We start from the raw sequence: 20,947 nt of genomic DNA on the forward strand, positions 1-20,947 counted from the left end.
CCTTTACAGGCGCAGGGTTTTCAGTGAGATAGTAAGATACAGCTGAAAGCTCCTCAAAAAGGCTTGTAAGCCAACGCTGACCTAAGAATATTGTGCCAAAAACAGGTAGTTGTGTATAAGTAACCTATACTCGAACCGTAGTTGTGGCAGATTCACTCAGAGTCATTTCTAGAACAGTCATATGGGTTTTTCTGGAAGGCAGTGAAGACAAATGTCCTTTTTGGTTATTTAGATATGAGCACTGTGTTGGGTTTGTAAAGAGTTTTGTAATGGTGTGTTTTATTCATTCAGTATTAAGTGAACATAACTTCCTTCCGATACTTAAACCATTGAATTTAGTATTCCTACCTCAACTCCATGACAAGTGTGAAATAACGCTGGGTATTTTTCTGCCTGTTCACATGGTATCTCTGAGGCAGAAGGTGCTCTTTTGCATTATCCCCATTATAATCTTGGACGGGAGCTGTGTCACATTTATCAAATCCTATGCCTGAGGCAGGGGGCTCATTGCCTCAATAAATCTAATACAGCCACTCAGGGATGTGGTGGTGGACGGCCAGGCGAGGCCAGATGGTGGAAGATCTAGCCCTCTGGTCCTCCATTCACACTGATTCAGAGGCAGAAGTCTGCCGGGATTGACAGCAGGTTTTTCAGATGTTCAGTTTGATTGTCTGACTTGAATTTTCACACCTGGTACTCTGAATAGATTTTTAACAACGATGTGATATTGCTATTGATCCACTGATTGAATGCGAGTACATTTGTGCAGTCAGTAACCGTGCCTTCTCTTGCTCTTCTTTGGGCTGTTTGTTGATGAATTGGAGGATTACGCAGTCATTTGTATTTGTGCTGGATGAGTCTGTGGTTGTGTATGCATGTATGTATGTGCACTGTGTGGCTGTGTGTGTATGCACATGCAACTCATTTGCTTGTGAGTGGGAGTTTGTTTTTGGGAACATCTGCGAACTCCGAGGAGATATTGCTGGATTTACCCCTGCACCTCTTCTGTGTTATGAGTCTCCCTGCAATGTGGTGCTCACTGTCAGATTGACAGGCCGTTATTAAAAAATCCAACACTTGGCCGCATCTGCACTGAACTGATGAAACAAAAGGTCTAGCCATATCAAAAGCAATATTAGCACTTGTTTGGCAGTGGCATAAAATGCAATAATGTCTCACATGGAAGTGACGTAACTATTATTGGTCCCCCAGGTGGTAAATGAACACACTTTTGTCTTGAATTATTCTTATTTCTTTCATAAGTAAAGCCCAGGCCCTGTAACATGCCTTTATCCATTATGTGAAGCTCATATTTCCTACGAGGATATTAAACATACAGGCCTCGTATTAAGACAAATATTCTGAACGTGCAAAATGTAATTATGGTTTAATAGCTTTCATCTGTCATCAAGTCTTCCTCTTTAATCATGGAAGTCATTTATTTCACAGATAGGAACAAGGCGAGGTCTATTACATATTCAAATCCCTGCACATGCAGATATATGGACATACGTGGCCCTTCATCTAATAAATTAGAGCTCAAAATGGAGCCCTGCGTTGCTATGGGCCATAGCTGTCAGCCGCTTAGAGTGACTGAGAGTGATTCAAATCCAATGCTTCCCTAAAAGAAGAAGAAAAATCTGTAAGTTGCCTGCAGAGCTGAAGAGGAATCACTTTGAGAATTATGTTGACAGTCCACTTTGCAGGGAGCGTCAACTCATCGTGTGTTCCAAAGCAGGTTCACAGGTTAAGAGGGATTGGGGCTGAGAGTTTGATCAGTTTTTAGAATGTGCTTTGGCTTCAAAAGGGCAATATTGTTTGCTCTCTATTTCTCACACAGAACATCTATCGGTTAGGAATTACGGATTGCTTGCTTTCTTGCAAATTGGAGCATAAAATCTGAGCTTTTTCTGCCGCTGCGGCGTTGTGCATTTGCCAGCAGTTGTTGTGACAGCACCAAACTGGTAATGAAGTGATGAATGAGCTGCAAGCAATATGAAAATCTCAACATAATCACAGAAATTACAAAATAAGAAAGCATGAGAAAATGATCAGAAATTGCACTAATTGTGGGGTAAGATTTCATAGCTGATTATAAATAGCGCAACACAAAGATAGAGAATCCACAGCCAAATATTGATAACACATGTTTCAGACAAAAGGCTGAAACAGGGTTCACAGACTGCTTGGAAAAATACTATAATTTGTCTTTCAGCCTAGTGTCTTTTTTCTACAATCTATCACAGTTAAAAGAATAACCAAAATGCTTTCAAATATGTGTCTTTGATTGGCTTTACCTCCATTTCCTTCACAATAGGACAATAGGAGGAGATTACCACAAACTATTGAACGACTGAATTATTTGCAGATGCTGTTTCACTGGTTTCATTAAGAGATTCAGTGATTCAGTGATTCATATACAGAAAAATGACAATTATCCACCTTCTAAGAAAAAGCCAAAAGCAGATAAGAAACACAACATGTTTATTTAAAAGATAAATGAAAACGCTGATTAAAAGACTTTTTTGATTTTGTTGGCATTTCATCAATGGCAGACCTGTCATTATCATCAGAAGTAGGCGGATGTTGGACCATGCAGTGGTGCAGAGTCATGGCCGCTGTTAATCAGAGACCAATTTGATAAGTGCTGGTGGGCTTTGAATTATTCAAGGTGAACAATAATGTTTTCTCTTGCAGTTTCATGACTAAAGTTTCAAGAGTAAAATTACTTGAGTTCATACTTTCATGAAACACCGTCTTTTCTCTTTCCGCAGGTATCCCCAGTAACCACGGACCAGTGCGTAAGTTGATCAAGCTTTTTTAAATTGGCATGCTGACTAACGGTTTCCTCCCTCAATCACGACTAACTCTTGTTTGACTGATGATGTTGGTGTGAGACATTGTGCTGTACATTACCATCATCGTTCATCGGTATGTTTTCTAAAGTGAAACAAATCCACCCTAAGAAGGCATCTTAATATCCTACTCTTATGTATGGAAGTGAACCGATGCATGGTATGAACAAACTATATTTTTCTCCATGCAAGTTTTAATAGTAAGTAACACTTTTCTCATCCCGTTGACAACTTGTTTTAAGAAAAGGACTATACTTGATTTTTCTTTTTTTATATACTACACATTCCTGCTAACAGTTTTGCAAACCATGCCGTCCAGTATCACATTGGAAATGTTGTTTTCCTGCCTTTCTGGGAAACCAATGGCTGATTTCCACATTCTTCCATGTAGCATTGAAATCAATGAGCAGTTGACTTAATGACCATGGAGCTTTGTAAACTTTGTGTTGAATTACACACCACGTGCATGCTTTAATTAAGAAATTAATGGAAATGGACCAATGGAAAACAATGTAAGCCTGAGATGTTTCCTTCTTTCCAGGCATCCATTGTTTGTTTGTTTTTAAATATCTTTTGGCCGTTTTACCTTTATTATAGAGATAGGACAGATAGACTGGAAAGGAAGATGACATGCAGCAAAGTGTCGCAGGTCAGATTCAAAGGCTGCTGTGGTAAGGACTCCGCCGTCCGCTCCATCAGCTTTGCTATCTGGGCGCCCGCATCAAATGTATTAAGGGAGTACCATAAAAGAAACTCTGCAGCATGGTTTGCAAAATGGTCAGCAGTAATATTAAGTGTAAAAAATGGTAGTTAACAAGCTTAAACTTGAAACAAATCCTAGTTTGGTTTAAGATTAAATTACTTGCCAGGTTATAAAATACAGTCGGAGTCCTACATGTTTGGGCCAGTGAATCAGCAGGCACTATTAAGAGTCTTTATCTCCCTTCCACACTAGAATATTTGCTGTAAGCGTACAAACAGATATTTGCCCAAAGACATGGCGCCCACCATGCATCCTTATGCATGTTGATGCCTGAAGGTGACTCCTAATAATAGATAACAAAAGCAACTACCATGTGTATGTCTCTGCCTTTGTCTTGTGGATTCACTCATTTAGGCTGCATGCACACTATTCTACAGTCAATCAGTCCATTTACTACTCCAAAACACGTGGCAGAAACCTTCCAATAATTTTGAGGCAAATCAGCCCAGATAATTCACAGATTATATATATATATTTATTTAGAATCTATGCATGCTGTCCCTGTGCTTTAACTACATAACAGCATGAATTATATGACATCTCAGTGTAATATATAACCTTTCCTATTTTTACACAGATCGAGCAAATGCTTCATCTCTTGGTGTTGCAAATCGTAATCAAGGTAGGCTTATAGGCTTTGTAACTTCAGCATGACATTAACGATACCTAGAAAGAACTGATTGCTTATTGATTGCCAATTTGAAGAAAGAAAAAAAAATGTAACGTAGAATATGCAAATAGAGGTATACAGTTCATTGTTTTCCCAAATCCCAGATGTTTTCATCTTGCATGCACACAAACACAGTATGGTCCTTACAAGGCAGACCTTTTGTTGTGAGAACACTGTAGGGAATGGACCACATGCCTCATGATCACAGAGTCCACAACCTCCTAACCTCTCTGATCATGCCCTCTTTTTAATTACCCAGAATGCACTCTGGGGATGCACCCTTTCTGCCATGTTCACAAGGAAAGAAAAGGAAAAAGGAGAAGGAGAAAAGAGGCTCCAGGGGGGTTTATGTAGATTGATCTCCAGCTATCTCAAGCTAATCCTCAGGCCCAGATACCCTGTGTAGTGAGTGTTAAGTTGCATCTGCATCACTGCTCTCACAGACGAGAAGAGAAAAACATTAAAAAGGAGGACATTCAGGATTTCCCAGATCAAGAGAAGGCGTTTTATTCTCTTCTCTGGACTCACAAAGCTGGGAACGAGATGTACCAGTGTCAGAGGTGAAAAGAAAACGGTTACTGGACTGGAGTGGATTATAAAACAACTTTCCTGTGTCATCGGCATCATTTCCATATAAAAGTGTCAGAACACAGTATATATCTATAGCTGCATTTTCTGCATTTACTTTAGCAGTTCTAAATGCCTCATAACAGTAGGTTTTTACATGGGGAAAATCCTTTAGTGCAAGGTTACATTGTATACTGCAACCACTGTGTCTCTTGTGCATTTGCAATAATAGGCATCATGTGAGGCTGCAACAGGCATCTGTTTTCATTGTTTGTTAATCTACAAATTGTAATTAATTCAATTTAATTAATTAAAAATATATAAATGTCAATGTATACATCAACAATCTCAACCCGAACAAGGTTTGATTGTTAACGTTATTGCTGGGCAAAACAAAAACGCTTGTTAGAACCAAGGATTTCTTTTTTTTAAAGGAAAGCAATCATTAAATATGTTGCTTCTTGCGTAAACGAAACATAAAACATGTGGACTTCACTAATAGATATTTAGCAAGTATTTTAAAGGAATAGTTAGACATTTTGGGGAATATGTTTATTTGCTTTCTTGCCTAGCTTAGCTTAGCTTAGCATAAGTCTCAGCCAGAAAAAATAAATTATTCTTTTAATTTAACTTTCTAATCTTCCAATTATGACTTGACAAGCATTTACTAACCCCGGACTTATACTTGAATGAAAGGAGACCTTTCTGTCTTTTGGTGCAGTATTATATGCCTGACGCTGTCAAGTTTACTACTTTGCAGCCGACACCTTGTATTGAACTTCAGAGCTTCGAGTCATAACTAATGACGAAGCCTTCATGTTAATATGATAACAGGAGGCATGGCTGAACGCGGGTTTCAGCTTACTCTGACACCATAGAAAAAGATATTGATCCAATGTAATTGAAGCAACACTATTCTGTCTCAGAGCATATAATTAGCAGATCCTGTATCTGAAAACTGTCTCCAGTTATAGTTAATTGCAATGGTGAAGATTTTGAAAATATCAAATGAAACCACTATAAATAAACTATACTATAAACAACTACTATATTTTTCCCCTGTATGTGTTGCTGTCTCACTGCAGAAATATTATATTTCATGTAATATTAGGTCTGTTGATAAGAATTGACACATTTAAAAAGAGAAGAAGTAGAACTTCCACAAAGAGTATCTGAGGACATCAAGGATTAGAGAACTGCTTAAGTATGTAACAGACAGATACTCATTACTAGTTACAATAGAAGGAACAATATGTCCAATATAGGGATGTGACTATACCAGAAATGTAATAGTTAATACCATTACAGGCGATTATCGGCGATTCTCGATACAAATTTGAAAAAACAAAAGCAAACCAAGAAATCCCATGTACTTCAACATACACTCCTTTATTACGGTTTGCATGCTGGTTTTTGTTAGGATGTTTAACAGGTCATTATTTCCTCTCCAATATTATTTTGATATTGCTGTGAAAACATCGTCATACAACTGTATTTACTCAAGTTTCTCGCTAAAAACTACATTTTACAAGATTACAATTGAACACATCATGATAACGTGATCATTTTTCATCGCCCAACAGTCTTTTTTACTGAAACGTGTCCTAAAAATGATAACCCAAGCCGTAGTGTGTTACAGAATTTGGTAAAGTGCAACAAGACAAAATTACATTTAAAAAATGCATGCTTCCAGCCCCACACGTAGCAATCTGAATTCAGCTCTTTGTCCTTCCTATATATCACTATTGTGGTGAATTTTCTCCATGTTGCTTCGTGCAACACCAAGGCCCAAGGCTGGATCTGTCATAACAGTTATACTGCTAAAATGTCCCACATGTGACGGAGGTGTGAGCTGCACATACGTCTCAGAGACAGTACCGGCTTAGCCAGGGCTCAAATTGCTGTGTTCTCACTTGCTGCTTGTACAAGTCCAAGAGTGAGTGAAGTCACAGGAGATGTGTCGACTCCCTTATAGAAGATTCAGTTGTATGTAGAAGATCTTTTGAAAAGCATGATATTGTATTTTATTATCCATTGTTAAAAAATGGAAACTCTACTAGTGTAGAGTTTTTAAAAACATGGGAATTTACCAGGCAAGGAGAGTTTAATGAAATACACCATTGAGCTGCATTATGGGAAATGTAGGATCCCATGTTTTTTGGGGACTTGACCTACACTTGAGGCTGTGCTGCTTTGATTTCGATGGTTCTCTTGCAAGTCCCCCAATGTTATGGAGGTGCAATACTAAATCCATGAAGTGCCCCTTTAAACAATCTTTCTCTTTCCGTGTACACTTTTGGCTTTTTTATACGATATAATAATCACACTTTACCTTTACCTCTCACTGTGTTCTGTTAACACAAAGTTTCACTGACATGTTCATCTTATTTATAATGGATGGTAACTGAAGATACCAACTGTTGTTTCACACACACACCCTGTCACGATGTGAGATTTCATTCTGAGTGACACAGAATAATTGACTTATTTTTCTCTGTATTTTGTCATGCCAGCAGTGCCCTGTGGCTTCACAAAGACACCGCAGGCTTAAGCCTCAGCATCAGCAAACTAATTGGGCTACAGATGCTTTTAGAAAGACAATGGTCCTGAGGGTCTGCTGGAGGACACACAGATTACTCTTCGGCCACAGGAAACAAAGTTAATGTGTAGGCTAGACAAAGGAGACTCATCTGATCCCATGGTAATTTTGTTACCGAAACACGGAGCAGGTGTTTTTTAGCTGTAAAAATAAGAAATCTGCTTTGATATTACTGTAGCCAGAGGTCCATTAATGTTTAAACCCACTGAGAGCACTCCTTCAGGAGTCTATTTGCATGCATGTAAAGTTCACGTGCAGACCCTTCTGAATTAGTAAGGTGTTAATTTGTTGGGCATTAGTGGATTTACTAGATTTATCAGATATTCAGTTGTAATAAACAGTGCACGTCCAGCAGACGCAGGTCAATGTTAGTGTTTATTTGATCAAATAAACACTAACATTGATGTGAGCTGAAAGTCACTTTAATCTCTGTAGAGCTGAGGGTACTACAGACCTATTGCTATTAAAAAATATATTGATTAAAAACACTTTAATTATTCAGTTCTTGCTCTGCGTCACCAGGTAAATTGCAAAATATGCAGACAAAATATTGAGATCTTTTATGCAAAACCTGCAGTACAGAATCTATCAGTAGTCATGGCACGCTAGCCTCGAACCCAATAATAATAATAATAATAATAATAATATCATAATTATATTCCAGCCCTTTCCACAGCAGCACCATTGCCTCCAATTATTATTATTTTCCTTCCTTGTTTAGTATTGATTTGCCCTTTAAACTGGCCTGAATGTAAACAAACAGATTATTCATGATATGATTTGCAGATCAGAGTCTGTTGCGTCGGTTTTTTGTGTTTCATCTAAATATAAGCAATATGATGTCCTATCGATTCAAGTTCTGTGGACGAGAATTTGTAATCTATTTAAAACATCAATTGTAAATGTCAGGTTTCATCGTCCGTCTCTGCATCAAAGAGCAGTGGATTCTTGCCAGAGTCTATATTTTTGCACCGATGTTCAACAATTATACAGGGAGAAATCTATCATGCAACGCGGTTAAGGAGACCGACTGGAAGAGATTCTATATTTGCTGTTATAATGTTCTCATTATCAATCTGTCTATAAATACATTAAGTTAAACACAACAAAAGGCTGTCACACCAAACCTCTCAGGGTTTCAGAAAGTAGAGGCAGACGAAGGCAATGAAAGCGGGTTTACCTAAAGAGTAATTTACAACAATTCATCACAGAATTATTGCAAATCCCACATTGATGATAAAACTCTCTATCCCCAGGTGGAATTTCCATTTAAAGCACAGAACAGCAGTGGTGTCTATGTGAAGGGGATGGGAATATTATTAACTTAAATGCAATAGCAATGCCTTTTTAATACTTTTGGCAGGAGCAATGATTCTTCCTTGACTTTATTCTGATGCATGAGCCACATTACTGAAAACCAAAAATGTGATTACTATTTATGCAAGGAGAGATATCCAATTACACTGAAATCTCTTGGCAAACATTACCTCTTCCAGGATTTCACCTCTGCCAGCAGAGAGGCTTCCTGGGATAATTGTGTTGTGAGTTTTTGTCAGGAAATGTGAATTTTAGCTTATGTAGTCCTAATCAATCTATATCAAAACAAAGACATGTTCGGTGGCCTATAGAATAATGCAGGCCTGGATCGTTTGTTGTGTTGTTTGTTGTGAGGTTAACTGCAGAGCAGAAAATAACAGATATGGTTTAATTACTGTAAATGCTTATTTGCATATCAAAAGGCAGTTGTGGTGCAGGTGGAGCCAGGTATCCATCCCGTGTCTTCTCCTCTTTCTGTTCTTTGAGTGTCATTGTGCCATAAGGAAGCAAACGTATTTCTGCTGCCCTACACAGGGGGGCTTTTCCACAATACTCTGGCATCCTTTGAGTCACTAATCATTGATTTCACCTCATCACTGCCATGGTTTGTTTGCTCTTTTGTTTTGCCAGAATTGTTTTGCTCTAAAGTCCCTTTGGTGCTCCTAAAAATATCCATGAATCCATAAAATGTCTGTCTGTGTTATTTTGTCATAAACAATCATTCATGGAAAGGGTTGTCACAGGCTGCGAGCTGCATTCTAGTATTCATACAGTATGTGTCCTGGTTATCCGTCTCCTCTTCCTCTGCGCACTCCTTCACAAAAGTCCTTGGCTTCACTCGCCCTAATGTGTCAGCTGTGCTCTAAGGACACAGAGCGATGCAGACAGGACAAGAAGAGGCAGCTTGTGCCCTGTGAACTTGCCTGTTGATGTTCTCAGCTGCCCAATCACTGAGTGATCTATTAATCACCCCGTCCTGTCTCCCCTGCCCTTTTTGCTTTGTCTCTGCAGCTCGGGTGTGTGACAACGCAATGCTGCGCTGTCAGAACGGTGGCACTTGCCACCATCATCAGCGGTGCCATTGTTCCCTCGGTTTCACCGGCGTCCTGTGCGAGAGAGCTCGCTGCCAGGGCCCGGGGGAGTGTGACGACCAATTGTCTGGACGGGACTCCTTCCATCATCCCCCCATCAGCCGCCAGCTCGCTCTTACCCTTGTAGTGCTCCCGCTATTGATTGTTTCCCTTTGCTGAGGGACCTGAACGGCCTCCCATCCTCAACCAAAACCCTAAGACCACATATGTTGAGACTGAAGTCTCGACCTTAAAAAGGACATAAAAGGACAATGGATGTGTGGACAATGTGCTCAGCATACAATATAAGCAACTCTTTTGTATATCCAAGGCCACAGTGGTGGGTGACAGTGTTACTAGTGCGCCAGCGTGTGCACTGATGGGTTATTCTGAATGCTAGACGGATTTAGGAAAGGCTTGGTGGAGTCAATGCTGTCTTATAATGTCACAGAGGAAGCGGTTGGAGCTATCGCTTTGTGATTATGTCATTGGCTGCTACTTAATTAAAAAATGCAGACTGGAGACCCGGATAGAGCTACGCACACTCTGAGAGCAAACTGTACAAAACTAGACACATGATTTGTAAGTATCATCATTATTAAAAAAATAATATTGTGGACGGGGACATGTTAAAACATCTGGCCTCACTGCCTCCTTCCTTCCCTGCTACCTTCTTCTCTCCTTACCTCCACTCTTCCCCGTTTCCTTCACCTCCTCCCCCCTGTGCTTCGGTGTCTCTGGTGATTTTACTTTGCTGAAGGGTGTCTGTTGTTTTGCCAAATGCTGCACATGTATTATTATCAAGCCCCTTGACGAGTACAATCTGGTACTTCTTCTTTTTTTCAGAGGCTTTGTAGTCATGCTTGAGCTCACCTGTACGGGGCATACAAAGTTGTAACATACTGTAACTGTATTTAATTTTTGTATAAAAACAGATATTTTCATGACTACGCAAAAACAGAAAGATGTATTACTTGTTTTCTATTGCTGCCGACGTGTCCTAGATGTGGACTATGAGTGCGCAAAGAGTTTGGTTGTATTATTTCTTTGCTTGTGTGGCACATGGTTCTCTTCATTTGAGAGCTGCTGTCAAAACTATGTTTACATAAACACTTACAGAATACACTTCCACCAAAGGGAAAAAGAAAAAAACATGTCTTTGTCTTGTTGTTGAATAGTAGTAATTTTATTAAGTAGAAACATGGGATTTGGGACAAGATGTATAGCGTGAAACAGTGTATTGTTTGTAGATATAGGTTCAAGCCAATGACAATACCTGAATGTCATTTTCAAGGATTTCTAAATGCCAACCGTGGACCTATTCGCTGAAGCAACGGTTGCTGTTCTCTGACTACAGATGTGTTTTCTAATGTGTAGTAACCATCCTTGTTGTGCTCATGAAACGTAAAACAAAATGAGAATAATCACAAGCTAAAATCCCATCTGCTTTATGTAAATTTAACAAGACGACTTCGGGGGTGGGGGGGGAGAAGAAGATTGAACGGCTGTCGCGGAGGTTGTCCAGCTCAAATCTGTAATCAAATCTAATCCTTGAATCAAATGGAAAGAGGGGAAGGTTTTCTAAACCGGTACGGTTAAAAGCCTGCGTCCTGCTGCGGGAGTCTCCGAGAAGCGACACGTTCAGGAAATGAGCTTTAAGTCGTGGAGGGTCAATGAATAGAAATGAAGTCGCATCCCACTGGGTGACATACGGAGCACTGAGACCAATTTCATTTGAGAGATTAATTTCCTTACCGAGGTTGTCATGAAACACTTAATTGTGTTAGAGTCTACTGTAAGTGCCTCTCATTAAATGACACTGTCGATGAAAAGAGAAGAGAATGCAATTTCTTCTTGCCTTGGAAAGCAACTTTTTGAAACTAAAATGAGGTACTTGAAACAAAGTAATGTGTGTGAAATAATGGATGCTATTTATTTAACAAATGTTACATTTTTGGAAGTTCAGGGTCCAGCGTGAATCTGCTGGAGAATTGTACATTTGCACTAAACCCCAAAAACAGCGATTGTTCAATCATTAGGTTAGCAACCGTAACCAAAAAAGGTATTTTCATCTCTTCCAATTGGATCATGAGCTGGTGAAGATGCTGACTTTTTTGCACAATACCATGTATGAGCCATCCGGGTCATATCCCTTTTATAGGGTTCCCCTTACAAAGTGTGTCCACTGGAAACTGGGAACCAATTTATGCCGTTAGCATTAGCTTAAACAGCTAGCTAGCTTAAACAGCTAGCTAGCTACAGCCAATAAAATAATAAAAGAAGATTGCCAGCTAGAAGTGGGAAAGCCTGCTTATGCCCCACATTCCTGAAATTAGGGACCCATTGTTTCAAGAATGACCAACAATCACAGGAGTGAAACTGTCTCGGGTGTCAGCGTAAACTGCATACGTGCCGCGCCAGAGCAGAAAGCTGGACAGGCTTACCGACAATAACAAAAGGGGGGAACGGGGGGCTTAGCCTTCAAGCTTGAAGATGTGACTAAAACTGGCAAATAACTACACCCCAAATACAGTAACATCATCATATCTATCCAACATTACAACTACAATCGCCTTCTGGGAATCTGGGAGTTTTGTTCAAGGTTTCTGTCTCTGCAGAATGTGTAGTGGCACTCTGGAGGTGGTTTGTGGTGACAGTTGGAGGAAACGAAGCTTTAGAGCAGTGTTTAAGGACCACAGTGTGTGTGTGTGTGTGTGTGTGTGTGTGTGTGTGTGTAAGACAATTACCTTTATGACATGTTAGTGCAATAAAATTGGTGTTTTATGACACTTGCTCCTGGCTTTGGGCTGCATTTAGCCATTAGCACAAAAAGTTTTAAGGTTAAACCCAAGTCTCTTGCACTTAAATGCAGATTATGGCACAAAAGGTTGATGAACAACTGGACTGAGACCACTGCTGTGCCTCGAGAGCAAGTGCAACAGACAGACATTCTTAGCCACAGAGGGGAAATGAGCGCCATCATTCTCTACATGGCCCCCTTACTGCTGGAGTATGGGCATGGGGGATAATTAAAGCAACTTGCTCATCTTCTACACCAGATTTAGAGACAGAAAGAAAGTTGTGGCATCTCCAACTTGTTATCAAACATATGCGTGCATATATTTTCTAAAACTATGATTAATAGCTCAACAGAAATGGTCACATTTAAGCCTATATATGGCAGCAGTGGAACATTTTAAGATAATGATTTTTGGTACAGTGCAGCATGAGGGGGGGTCAGAATTCAATGCACAAAGAAAGGACCTGAGGATTTTGTTCCCCACTGTTCTGTGTCACAGCAATGCCTTGTCCTTCCTCCTTTCACTTCTAAGACTCAGGAGGAGGTATTAGTAGGACATTTTTAGACATGAGAAGTCCTTGTATTCTGCCACTGTCAGCACTGGTGGCACCAACAGAAAGTTACATAACATGAGACAAGGGGTATTCAGTATCTAGGAAAGAAGAGGCTCAGCAACATGACTGGAGCACTCAGCTTATTATCAATCCAAGATCCATATTCGGCTCATCAATCTTTGAAGAGCAGTAGAACTCGAAACACAAACAGGTGCCGTTCAGGGACAGAAAGCTCAACTTTTCTGTGCTAAAAATGGGAACACAAAGGCCAATTCATATTTATTCCAATGGCTGTTTTCAAATCAAAAAGGTTATGAAGAAAGTACAGCTTTTGTTTAAATCATATTTAGAAAATATACAGTTATTTAAGTCTCAGAATCCAAGTTAGAGGTTGCAGGTCCTTATACTTCTCACAAGTACAGTACTGTGTTTCTAACAATAAGTCGCCCTTGACCCATCCGTGTGCAAGCTTCAGTGTGGCTCCATACGGAGAGTTGCAGTTTCCACAAAGACCTTCTCTTCCTTTGAGCAGCGGCACTATTCTCATGGAGCGAAAAGCTGCCTGCTGTCTGAACATGGAAGTTACTTTATTCATTTTCTAGTGAGTTTGTTTGTTTCTACAGAAAGTTTTGTTGCAAAAGGTATCCAATATTTGAAGAAAAGTTACACCTAGTGTTGCAAAAATGTTTTTTTGTATTGTTATTTTCTTATTGTTACAGTCTTGATATGTATTCCTTCAACTTTAATAGGCCTGGTCACACCATAAAATTAATCTGGATTAATTCAGTGGCTTCGCAAAGCTGTAGCATGCTAACCAGAACGTGGTGCTAGTCAGTCACATGGCTCTCAAGGCTTCTTTCTATTTTCTCTATGATGGTTTGCGTCATGTATTTGTACCACCTTTGACCTTTGACTCTCGCGAACAGAGGAGGGTTGAATACAAGTGGATAGAGCTACACATCAAATACACTATGACGGCTTCCTCTCAGAACTCTCCGTTCATTCAAGGGACAGCACCGTCATTCTGCTTACTGTTCATCATTGGCACAAATTTGACGCAACAAAACAGGTCCAGATGTACACCGTCGACTGATCATAGCAATTCCATTGAAATTAACTGATTTCGCTGCAAATTTGTGTCTTCTTAAATGCTGACGTGACCAGGAAGTACAAATGATTTCAGCCTCGCTCAGTAATCAGTTTCTGATTTCTTCCCCTGTGAGATACAAACAGCGACTTGGAAAATAGAAATAATGACAATGATGATGCTTTTGTTCAGAGAACAGGTATTAGATTGTATCAAGTGTTCTTTGGACCAGTAGAGAGAGGTTGAACATCATACGAGACTGTCTGAAGCACACACACACACACACACACACACACACACATGTAAAAGTGCACCTCATGTGCTTTTATGTGTACAATAGAGGCACACTAACTCAACATCTAGGACCTTGCGCCCTCTCCATCCTAAACAATTTGTCAGCTCCAGCGGTAGAAATTTGTATCGACTCCATTTATGTGGCAACACATCAGGAATGGCAGTTATGGAGGAGTGGGAGCAGCATGCCATCTGTGACTTTATCAAACTCCTATTCACATCCCTGACACCGCAAGGACAGCTGGTGGGTGGTTCACTGGTTTGGCACACAGAGCCAAAGTACACTAGAATCAATAGACAGAACAAAGAGGAAGTTAAGCTGCCTCTGCTGGAACATAATAGAAATACCTTTCTCCCTACTGCCCTTTCAGAGTTCTTGGAACCGACTAAACAGGAAGCTATGATTGCCTCCATCCATTAGCGCAGAAAGACGTGAAAAATACAATTGTTTTAATCATAAAAAATAAAGTACAGGTCACCTATTTTTAAATCGCTGAGGGATACTAAAAACTGTGTAGGATGTGATGGGAGTACGACAATCATTGCAAAAAAACACGGTACTAAAATGATTTATCTGAAATGCATATGCAACTTTAGGCAGGACTGTTAAGAAGCACTAAGCAAAAGCTATAAAAAAAAAAAATTCTGCTTTCTTGTCACGACCACAAACCAATCTGATGTCCCCTCATTTTAATACAATCTAGGGCAGCAATCGGCTCTTCGGCTACAGATGGTAATCCTATTCAGTGTCACACACGATCACAGCTCTTGTCTATTTCTTCTCAATGCCAAATGCAGCACTTCTGGCCTTCAGTGCCACACCTAAATTGCAAATCAGCCACGGTTGGGATTGGCACCGCAAGCCCCCGACACCCTGTTGAAGAAATTATTTATGTATCACACCGACGCCGTCCATAAATAAAAGATACCATACACAGTCTGTTCCAGAGTTCCCTTAGCTTGAAAGAAAACGGTTTATCCTCATTTTTTCCCCGTGCTGAGCGGGATGTGGGGTTTGTGCTGGTCCCTGGATTGCATCATAAACACCTTCTGACTGGGAAAACTAAAATAACATACAGTACCTGTAGAATGTATAAAAGATCACAACCTGTTTCAAAGAACATTGCACAACAAGATTGTTATCAATTTATTTACAGAATGAGCCCTAAAAAGCATACCAGGACAATTCTAACATTTATTTTTGCTTAACCATTCTTAAAGAAGGCGTGTGTCTGACAGGACAGCACCCTGAAAGGATATTGAATATGTATTTGAGTTTATGCTCTAATATGGACTTTGCTTTCTGGCTCAGTAAAATGTTTACAGCAGGGGACAGGGACACACTGAGCTACAAGCTGAAAGATTCTTAATTAAAAAAGAACACAAAAGTTGTTAAGCTGTAATATGAGCATTGTAAGCTGATGTTGTAAAGGGCAGCACACACTGACACGCATCAACATACCTGCACCCATTGTTATCCATGTATGCAAGGTTGCACAATGGCAGCATCTTGACTCGTGTCACTGTAGGATGACACGAGTCAATTTGCTACTGTAGCACACACACACACACGCAATGGAGGAAGTTGTCAAGGTACAGCAGACAGAATGCACTGACTGGTGGAGGAAATGTTATGCAATTGCTGCTTTTCTGAGGGGTCAACATGTAGCTAAGCAATGAAATAGGACCATAATGTATTCTGATGTGTTGACTATCATACCCGCGATTCTACAGTGACACAGGTCAAGATGCCGACATTGTGTAGACTTGCATACATAGATAACAATGGGAGCAGGTATTTGGATGGTTGTCAATGTTTGTGTCTTTCCTTTTACACTTACAACATTCAAAAACACAAACATTTCTAGTTCAAAACTAATAAGCAAGACTAAATCCCAAAAAAATAGCTGTCCAAATTAAAACGCTGCAAATCTACAGCCTCTAGCAACTTCTGACATTATTTTAACATGACACCTAGTTTACTGTACGGCTGGACGTGTATGGTAAATGTGTTTAATTGTGTCCAAATTACACAAATAGTCAGTTATAATGTCTATATTAAATTAAAATTGTTGGATATTAAATGTTCATCTGTAATTATCTGTAGGGGTCTCAGTAATATTTGTTGCAGATCACATGACAGGGTTAATTAAGCTGTGTTTGAGTCAAATACTAATTACTATAAGGACTGCTTTAATTTAATAAATGCAACAATGAATTCGATGCTTTTTTCAACAATTTGTTGTTCTTGACTCCTCATCTAAAGTCCTTTATCAGTCACTGCGGGTAATTAGATTGTGTATGTGTGTAGTTATTCTACAACATGATAATGTTGGTTTTGTACGAGCATTAATGTTCAGAGCAGAGGAAAACTCTGTTATAATAAACACTGGTGACTCTTTTTACAGCCGTCTAAAAGCAAGCACATATCAGTTCCATCTGAAATCTCTTAACTGTAGAGATGATATCACTGTCAACCCCCAAATACGCACAGCAGATCCACTGCTCCACATGTTTAATTATAGGACAAGTAGCTGTGTGGCTGTGAGGAGCGTTATGATGAGAGAGAGATTGTTTGGGTTCAAAACTAAACTTACAAAATCATTTCTGTCCGAAGTCCCAGACGACGATAAGTTTCCTCTGAGGAAAACGGGATTCCCAAACTGTCATGTCAGGGATAATATATATAATAATGCGTTCTTTCTGATCACACCTCGTGCCCGAGTGCGGCACAGGTGCACCGAGGGAGCATGGCAACAAAATAATTAAAAACACACTTGTAAAAGGTGCACCTGACTGCGATCTGACCGCGCCGCTGTGGGGTCTCGTGTGCGCACAGAGCAGTAACTAAACATCTAAACTTGTGGAGGTAAAGAGATCTGAAACATGACACATCATTAATGTAGGCGTATCAGTTTCGTCAGCTGTTTATTCTAAACATTAATATGCAATATGTGAAAAGTGGAGATTTCGTGAGTACAGTAAGTGTGTGAGAGACAAAAGCATTGCCCAGCAACAACAACTGCTCATGCGTTGAGAAAGTGGATCTGATAATTGATTGCAGAGGCAAAAGACGTTACCAGCAGAAACTCTGCTGCCAGATTAATTTTGAAATTGGGGAAACTCCAACACTCAACAGACCGATGGTGTAACTTCATCTCTAACTCAGTCAGGGACAGACTTTCACAGTTATACTGTAAAAGTATAGTACAAAGTTTTGTCCCACATTTGTCGAAAACTAGTGTTGGCGATGGTTTTGGTTGATTCTTGGATTGTTGTCTTGTATTTTGGAAGAAAGAGGCACAGGTGGTGGTGGTGGCAGAAGATCCCAAAACAAAGAGGCACTGGTACAGAGGATAGAGAGAGAAAACCAGACACACAGAAAGATCGTCAGAGAGACACACTGACAGGGACACAGGAAGAGCTAGTTTAGAGGCAAACAAAAACAAAAGGATTCAAGTTTTAGTGGGGAGGGAGGGGGGAAGCATGTAAAGGAGGGAAGACAGAAGCCTTCCTCACAAAAGCCTGCCATGAAACAATGGTTTCCTGATGGAAAGAGGCAGCAGTTAACTCGAACACCCCTGTTTGGCAGACCTGGAGAAAGGGATTAGAGAAGACAGAGGAAGGAGAGAGAAGGAGCAGGGGGGGGGGGGGGGGGGGTGAGACAGACAGGCGCTGCCAAAAAAGCCCCCATACCGAGCAGCTCCACCTCGTTAAACCTGTCCGTAGGAGTCACAGGCAGATGCTCTGCTTTTTCTATGATAATGGCCGAGCTGCTAAGCGGCTACAACCGTCACGCTCCTTTGAACAACTATTGACCTCGGAGCAGTCACTCGTTTTCACGCCAGCGCCGGTTCCAACTCGCCACACTCAGAAGGGGCTTGTTGCATCATAAGTTTTAGTGCAGGCGGTGCAATGTGTGAATATTGCTTGTTATCAAACAATGTGCAAAATGCCTTTCTGCTGATGTGGTCTTCACAAGTGCGTTGGGCTTCTGCGCTTGGCTACGCTGCATGTGTGCGTCGGCTAGAGTAGCTAAAGATTCATGATCACCAATTATTTCTTAAGACCTTTGAAAACATGCTCCCCAGCCTGCGCAAATTGGCATTAAGGATATGAAAGTGTTACCCATTAATTTACATTTATTCACCATTTTACATTAAGGAGACCCACCGCTGTTAAGCATCAAAGCGCAGTCAGCACATGGAGCCATGAGTCAAGAGGAAGTAACCAGAGTGAGGGAGAGATAGAGAGGGAGACAGAGAGAGAGAGACGGAGGAGGAGAGAGCAGAGGTTCTCTGAGGATTAGCTCATTTAGACTGCTTTGATCTGTGAGATCTTAATTGCGGTGCAGCACTGATGGAGTCCTCACAGCGACTTAGCAACACTATCCAGGCAACGAGGGAAGAGGGTGGTCTTGTCCTCACCTTCTCTTCCTCATTCCTTCTTTGTCTGGATCAATCTCATCTCAATTTCTGGACATTATTATTATTGTATTTCTATTTATGATCAGAAAGAATAAGCATCTGCAACCACTATAGAAGCTAAAATTAGCATGCTAAAATGCTAAAGTATTTAGCATGTAATGTTCTTACTTTGGTAATATTTACGAACACAAGTGACCGATGAGACTGACTGGAACATCCTTAGTTTAGCAGATATTAATTAATACTGTAGAACATAGGTCTTCAACTGCAATTTTTTTTGCTTTCCGCATTCACATTCCCTCCACCGCTGTGTTTCGCTGGGACTTCGCTCCCGACACACACACACACATACAGTCAGAGACAGAGCGGAGGAAAGGAGAGGGGTGAACTAAAAGAAATTGACAGATTCAGCACAATTACGGTTTTAGCTTAAACGTGTCATCAAAACTTAAGTATTAACATTTAAAAGTATTTAATAAAACAGGAAGTCACTTGTCATTCTCCCGCTAATCAACGCTGAGGATTTCCTGATGGCTTCATGTTTCTTTATGTCGAGCCTCACGCTTCATGTTTTTACTCGTGCGTCTGCATTGGGCAACATTCTTTAAGCGTCTTCTGACATGCACACCCACATCGTTGAGATACGGTTACGATTTGTTAGCTAATGAGGCTTTGAAGTTCAGTGAGGAGGAAGATCTTTCCTCTCATTGCAATTTCTGCTTTTTTTTTTTCTACGCCAGCTCTAACCATATTTTCAGAGCTCCCCTCATTCACACATTCTTACATCATTGCATCTGGCCAATCCTCATTCTTCTCAAATTCCATGAACCAAATCAATTATTGGATGCTGCTCTTGAAATATCCTTTTAATCCTTTGCTCAACCCACATCTCCAGCACCCCCACAGAGGGACCTTTGGGGAATCTTTACCTGTCGCAGCAGGAAAGCTGGCATTGTTTTCACCACGTGATTCTGTGCGTGTCATCGTGGCAAAATGTGGTACTCGAGACGTCCACTGCAGCAGGAACTACCACTGAAGCCGTCTTGGGTACAGTGCCTGGTGTTTATAAGTCTGTCTGGATGTGGACAGATTTTGTCACCGCGATAGCGTCGCAACCGTGCAGGACACATTCACAAAACTTTACATGTGCGTAGTTCAGACCTAAATGAAGTACAACTACATTGCAGCTGTTGTGATCCATCGCAACATTCTCTTGTCATTTATTGGTATAATTAGAAGCGTAGTAGTAGTATTCAATTCAGTCACCCATCATCAAGTCATTTCCTGATTGTATGGCATTACATGGCTATTAAATACTAAATGTCAGCTTCAACAGTTACAGTACTGGAGTTTCTTTTTTTCCCACATTCATCATTTCTCTTGCAAGGAAGGTTTTTATGTACCTTGTCTGAATACAGAACAACTCTATAGTTGTAGTTTTATGATTTTGTAAGGGAGGGTTGATGGTCACGGTGAGCAGTTGAATATAAATCTTACAGATAAAGTCTTTCGGAGAGTCGAGCCCTTTTGAGAGGAACTGAGAGCTCACCGTATTTGAGGGCAGCTTCAGCTTTTGCTAAATCCCTGTTTAACCCCCATATAGAGATCCAGAGGGGCTGACTGGCAAAGACTGGGGGTTAAGGAGATCATTCAGACAGATGGAGATGATGCATGGCTTCTTCTCTCTCTCTCTTTCTCGCTCTCTCTCTCTCTCTCTCTCTCTCTCTGTATGCCTTGTGTCTCTTTCTCTCTCATATCCACATACACACATACCCCTACACACCATTCTCTTTCTCGCTGCACTTTATCTACTCAATGCAACCTTGTACACCCATTTCTCTGTCTCTGGCTGCCGTCCAACTTCTCTGTCGTCGCCTTTCATCTCTTTGGCTTAGACAGGAACAGGCAGATTAAGGAGAGGAAGAGTATTAGGGGAGCCATTCT

General features: G+C 40.5%; 1 protein-coding gene across 3 annotated transcripts in view; it reads left to right on the top strand.

Moving 5' to 3' along the window:
- LOC115021958 (netrin-G1-like) overlaps positions 1–11,667 on the top strand; it is a 54,446-nt gene extending 42,779 nt beyond the window's left edge. For 2 of the 3 annotated variants that reach the window (XM_029452699.1, XM_029452698.1), the window contains exons 5-7: positions 2,775–2,801; positions 4,196–4,240; positions 9,783–11,667. In XM_029452699.1, the coding sequence (XP_029308559.1) occupies positions 2,775–2,801; positions 4,196–4,240; positions 9,783–10,021 (311 nt within the window). In that variant the 3' untranslated portion in view covers positions 10,022–11,667. The remainder of the gene's footprint in view (positions 1–2,774; positions 2,802–4,195; positions 4,241–9,782) is intronic. The other variant, XM_029452700.1, reaches the window with a different exon arrangement.
- The last annotated feature ends 9,280 nt before the right edge of the window (positions 11,668–20,947 follow it).

The sequence above is a fragment of the Cottoperca gobio genome, chromosome 17, assembly GCF_900634415.1.
Source record: "Cottoperca gobio chromosome 17, fCotGob3.1, whole genome shotgun sequence".
In the NCBI taxonomy this organism is placed as follows: domain Eukaryota; kingdom Metazoa; phylum Chordata; class Actinopteri; order Perciformes; family Bovichtidae; genus Cottoperca; species Cottoperca gobio.